Genomic DNA, 4373 nt, shown 5'->3' with positions numbered 1-4373 from the left:
TATCAGCTTTCGTTCCTACATCTGTTCCTACCAGTTATGCTTCAGAATGTGGCACCCAGAAGCAAAAGTGAAGCATTCCAGCACTCACAAGCCCACTCCTTAAGAGGTGTAAGGAGCTCAGCCAAGTACAAATGAAGGCTATTATGGAAAGCATGCTCCTGTGCCCTCCACATTCATATTCCTATGGTCCACATTGCCACTTTTCTGACCCTAACACAAGCCAAGCTACAGGGAGGTCCCCACTAAAAAAAACAAGATGTATGAAGTCAGGGAATACAGGGAACCAGTTCTAAGTCAGCACAATTTCCTGAACCAGGACAGCACAGGACCATATACACTTTAGCTCCACGGAAACACAGGGGCAAGCCAGACCAGGTTGGCGCAGTCCTGCATTTTTTGGCAGCAAATTGGGCTGTCCGAGCCGTAATACCAAAGGGTACCGTTTGCATCCTGAAATTCTTTCTCCCTTGGAACCAGCAGCAACCAAAACCAAAAAGCAGATTTCCCCAGAAAACTTAATATACTTTATTGTACGTTTGTGAATGTTTTCCCTTTATTAAGATGTTATTTACAAAACCAGCACAGAACATCAGCATGTCAGTTATTCAGTGTACCCTATGCAGACGTCCAAATCCAAAGTAGATCCCAATTTCTCTCTGTTGACTGCTGTGATGTATCACTGAGAAGCACTTCTGTATGCTACAGAAACAACACCTGACTGCAAATCATATAGCATGACACAAATCAAGCAGACTTGCCAAAAGTCCGTAGGTGTTCTGTATTGACACTGAGCGAAGGAGAAAACATTCTTGAAAGAATCTTTGAAAATCAAATTTTTCTCTTGCTGCAGCAACTGTTTTTGTTAGCACTGAATCTCTAGCATCAATTTTGAACAAACCAAGATGGACGTTTCCTGGCTCTTTCAATGATCCGTTTGCCTTCATCTTCTTCTGAAGGCTTTTCTCCGTCATAAAGGACAACAGTCTCTACAGTTGGAGCTTTAAATGGTCCTCCTTCCTTTTTGCCCATTTCCACCCGTATCAGACGAGTTTCTGCTTTGACCTTTGCGTAGCAATAGCCACAAAGGACATGCTTCTGTTTCAAGTTCCCACACTCAGGACAAACATCTATGTTCCTCTGAAACGATAGTGGAAAACAGGGAATTTTATCATTTGAACAGCAGCAACAAAAAGAAAAGGGAAGCAATCACAAACTACTAAAAAATTTACATGAAATACCAGAAAGGTTCAATTACCACCTAAAAATCTACTCCTCTATATAATTTATCTGTAATGTGTTGCTATGTCAAATGCTTCTAACTAAAAGCAGTCTGTGAAGTCGGTATCTAAGTCACTATGCTCATTGATAATGACTCAATTAGATGCACAGAAAGCACAGGGCTTTTCCACTTACACTACCTGTTCAGCCAAAATTCACATTTTGTTGGCTTGCACCTAAAGTCTCACTGTTTATTTAGCGACAGACTACTGTCACACATGATGAATGCACCTCTTCCAAAGGATTTTAAGGCTTAGAGTCTTTTACACTTCTTTATTTATAAACAAAGCCCAGAAAACTTTTTCAGTCAGCACTGACAACTGCCGACGATTCTCTAAGACAAGCGAGGTGTAAAAAAACGCCCAGTCTAAACATTACTCCGCCCTGTTTGCCACCAGCAAAATTACTCGCGGTGGGTACGGTGCCAAGGCAGCGAAAACTCGCTGATTACCTTCTCTGCTATGAGCTTGCTGGGATGCCTCCGCCGGCAGCGGTTCACCTCGATGGTGCGCCGTTTCTTGGGCACTGCCATCCACAGGATGCTCTCCGACAGACCCGGCCCTTCGGCGCTGCTTTCGCCAGCGCCGTTTGCTGCTGGTGGAAGAACCGCTGGAGCTTGCACAGCTAGCGCGGGTCCTGAAGGAGAAAGAAAAAGAGGGAGGGTATTGTCCCGCTCTGCTCTGCACTGGTGCGGTCTCACCTTGAATATTGTGTCACTGCAGTTTTGGTCACTGCAACATAAGAAGGACATTAAGCTCTTAGAGAGTGTCCAAAGGAGGGCAACAAAGGTGGTGAAGGGACTTGAGGGGAAGCCGTATGAGGAGAGGGTGAGGTCACTCGGCCTGTCCAGCCTGGAGAAGACTGAGGGGAGACCTCACTGCAGTTTAACAACCTCCTCGTGATGGGAAGAGGAGGAGCAGGCGTCTCTTCTCTGTGGGGACCAGTGACAGGACCATGGGAATGGCCTGAAGTTGTATCAGCAGAAGTTTAGGTTGGATCTTAGGAAAAGGTTTTTCACCCAGAGAGTGGTTGGGCGCTGGAAGAGGCTCCCCAGGGCAGTGGTCACAGCATCACGCCTGACAGAGTTCAGAAGTGTTTGGACAATACTCTCAAGCACACAGTGTGACTCGTGGGCTTGTCCTGTGCGGGGCCAGGAGTTGGACTCAATGATCCACGTGGGTCCCTTCCAACTTAGCATGTTCTGTGTTTCTGCAAAACACGAATTCCTTACAGCCAGGCCCCATTTTCGCGGGCGGCCGCGGGAACACGACACGGCGCTGCCGCCACTCCCGAAGGAAGGCGGCCAGAGCGGCGGCCCCCGCCCCGCGCCCTCACTGACCCCAGGGCCGCGCCCCCGCCCTTCAAAGGTAAAACGAGTCCCGCAGCCCCGAACCACAGAATTGTAGAGATGCAAGTGGTCTCCGGAGATCGTCTAGTCCACCCCCCCGACTAAGGCAGGGTCACTTAGAGCAGGTGGCACAGGAACGCGCCCTGTTCCTTCAGCTGGGCAGAGAGCAGGCCGGAACTTACCCCAGGGCGGGCTCCGGCCCCCAAGGCCGCCCGGCAAGAGGCCGCGCTCCAGCCGCGCCCAGCAGCGCTGGAGGAGAGCGCGGAGCGGCGGCAGCGGAGAGCGGACCAGCACCAGCACCGCCATGGCCGCGCACAGCCCTCCGGAGGAGCGCGCCTGTCGCTGAGCCTCCTGGGAAACCGAGTGCCCGCCGCACGCTGCAGCACGGCCAGGACATAGGGAGGGAACTCCAACTCCCAGCATTCCTGTCGCTGCCCGGAGGGAGGGGCAGGGGCAGGTGCCCGCAGGACTCCAACTCCCAGCGCTCCTCACGGCGCGCCTCTCCGCCAACTGCGTCCCGGCAGGCTCCGCCACGCGCCGCCGCCGCGCCAATCAGCGCGCTCGCCGCGCCCTCGCGCAGGGAGCGGGAGCGGCGGCCGCGCGTGCGCGCGAGGGAGCCGGCGCGGAGAGCGCAGGGGCTGGTGCCAAGATGGCGGAGCGCGGCTACAGCTTCTCCCTCACCACCTTCAGGTGCCGGCGCAGGGGCGGCTGCACACCCGGGGGCAGCGGCGGGCGGGCTGCCGGGCCAGCGGGAGGGCGGCGCGCAGACTGCGCCGAGCGGCCGGACGGCGGCGGCGACGCAGCACCGAGGGGTCGCTTTGCAGAGTCATCGGGCCTGCGGGCGGGCGCTGGGGGGCAGCGGGGGCCGGACCCGCACAGGAGGGGCGAGTGTGGGTATCGGGCGGTGTTGATTTTGGCCGAGGGGGGACACGTAGCTGCACAGACTCTTGCCGAGGGCGGAGGCTGCGGGAGTCCCGGCTCTCACCGTCTGTCTGTCGCTGACCTCGGGGCCCGGTGCGGGCGCTGCTTGTGTCTCCTCGTTGCGGGCCAAGCTAAGGTCTGTCTCGGCACTGGCCCTGCAGCGAGTGCTTGGTGAAACGGCTTAGGAAACTCAGGTCCCCCCACACACACATACTCTTTAGGCTGGAGAGTAATTCTGTGGTTCTGAGCTAACTGGAAATGCGTGATGATAGCTGAGCTGTGGTATCTTGAGAGCTTGCTTCATAACGGGCCTCGCAGATGCGGGAATGAATGAAGCAGATGACTTATAAAAATAGTATATTTCCCTTCTTGAAGCAGACGAGTTATAAAGTAGTATATTTCCCTTCCTGCAGTCCCTGCTTTCTGTGCGCTTCGTGTTGTGCACAGCCTGCATGTGGGATGGTTGCATGAATACACTGCTGTTGGAGTGGTGTCTGTTGAGATGTTGCTCTAATACTCAGATTTAAGATTAATTCAGAGAAATGGAGATTACTTTCCATTCATTTTTTGATGGAACTATTAAGATACCCAAGACTATGTTATACATATAAAAAAGAAAAACTACCAAAAAAGCAAGAACCTTTATGCAGCTTGTGGTGAAGTTAGACCCCCTTAACCTCAGAGGACAGTCGTGCTGTGTAATTGCAGATTGAGTTGCTAAAGGCTTGTTGCAGTTAAGCAAATGAAGCAGTTTGTGACCTAAAATGATGAAAAGAATGTTCTTGATGGATGGAAGCAGCCCAGCATGCTTGCTGTGCTCCAGCAG

General features: G+C 52.9%; 1 protein-coding gene across 1 annotated transcript; it reads right to left on the bottom strand.

Annotated features, from left to right (window-relative positions):
- Window positions 1–510: 510 nt before the first annotated feature.
- Window positions 511–3064, bottom strand: MRPL32 (mitochondrial ribosomal protein L32). Its single transcript, XM_027903662.1, has 3 exons — window positions 2809–3064; window positions 1730–1914; window positions 511–1137 (listed from the first exon to the last, which is right to left on the bottom strand). The coding sequence occupies exons 1-3, from the start codon at window positions 3047–3049 to the stop codon at window positions 883–885; spliced, it is 681 nt and encodes a 226-aa protein (XP_027759463.1). The 5' UTR covers window positions 3050–3064; the 3' UTR covers window positions 511–882.
- Between the last annotated feature and the right edge of the window lie 1309 nt (window positions 3065–4373).

The sequence above is a fragment of the Empidonax traillii genome, unplaced genomic scaffold (genome assembly GCF_003031625.1).
Source record: "Empidonax traillii isolate 1590-97213 ecotype Southwest subspecies unplaced genomic scaffold, ASM303162v1 scaffold988:size217796, whole genome shotgun sequence".
NCBI lineage: Eukaryota > Metazoa > Chordata > Aves > Passeriformes > Tyrannidae > Empidonax > Empidonax traillii.
This window is presented reverse-complemented; position numbering and strand designations above follow the sequence as displayed.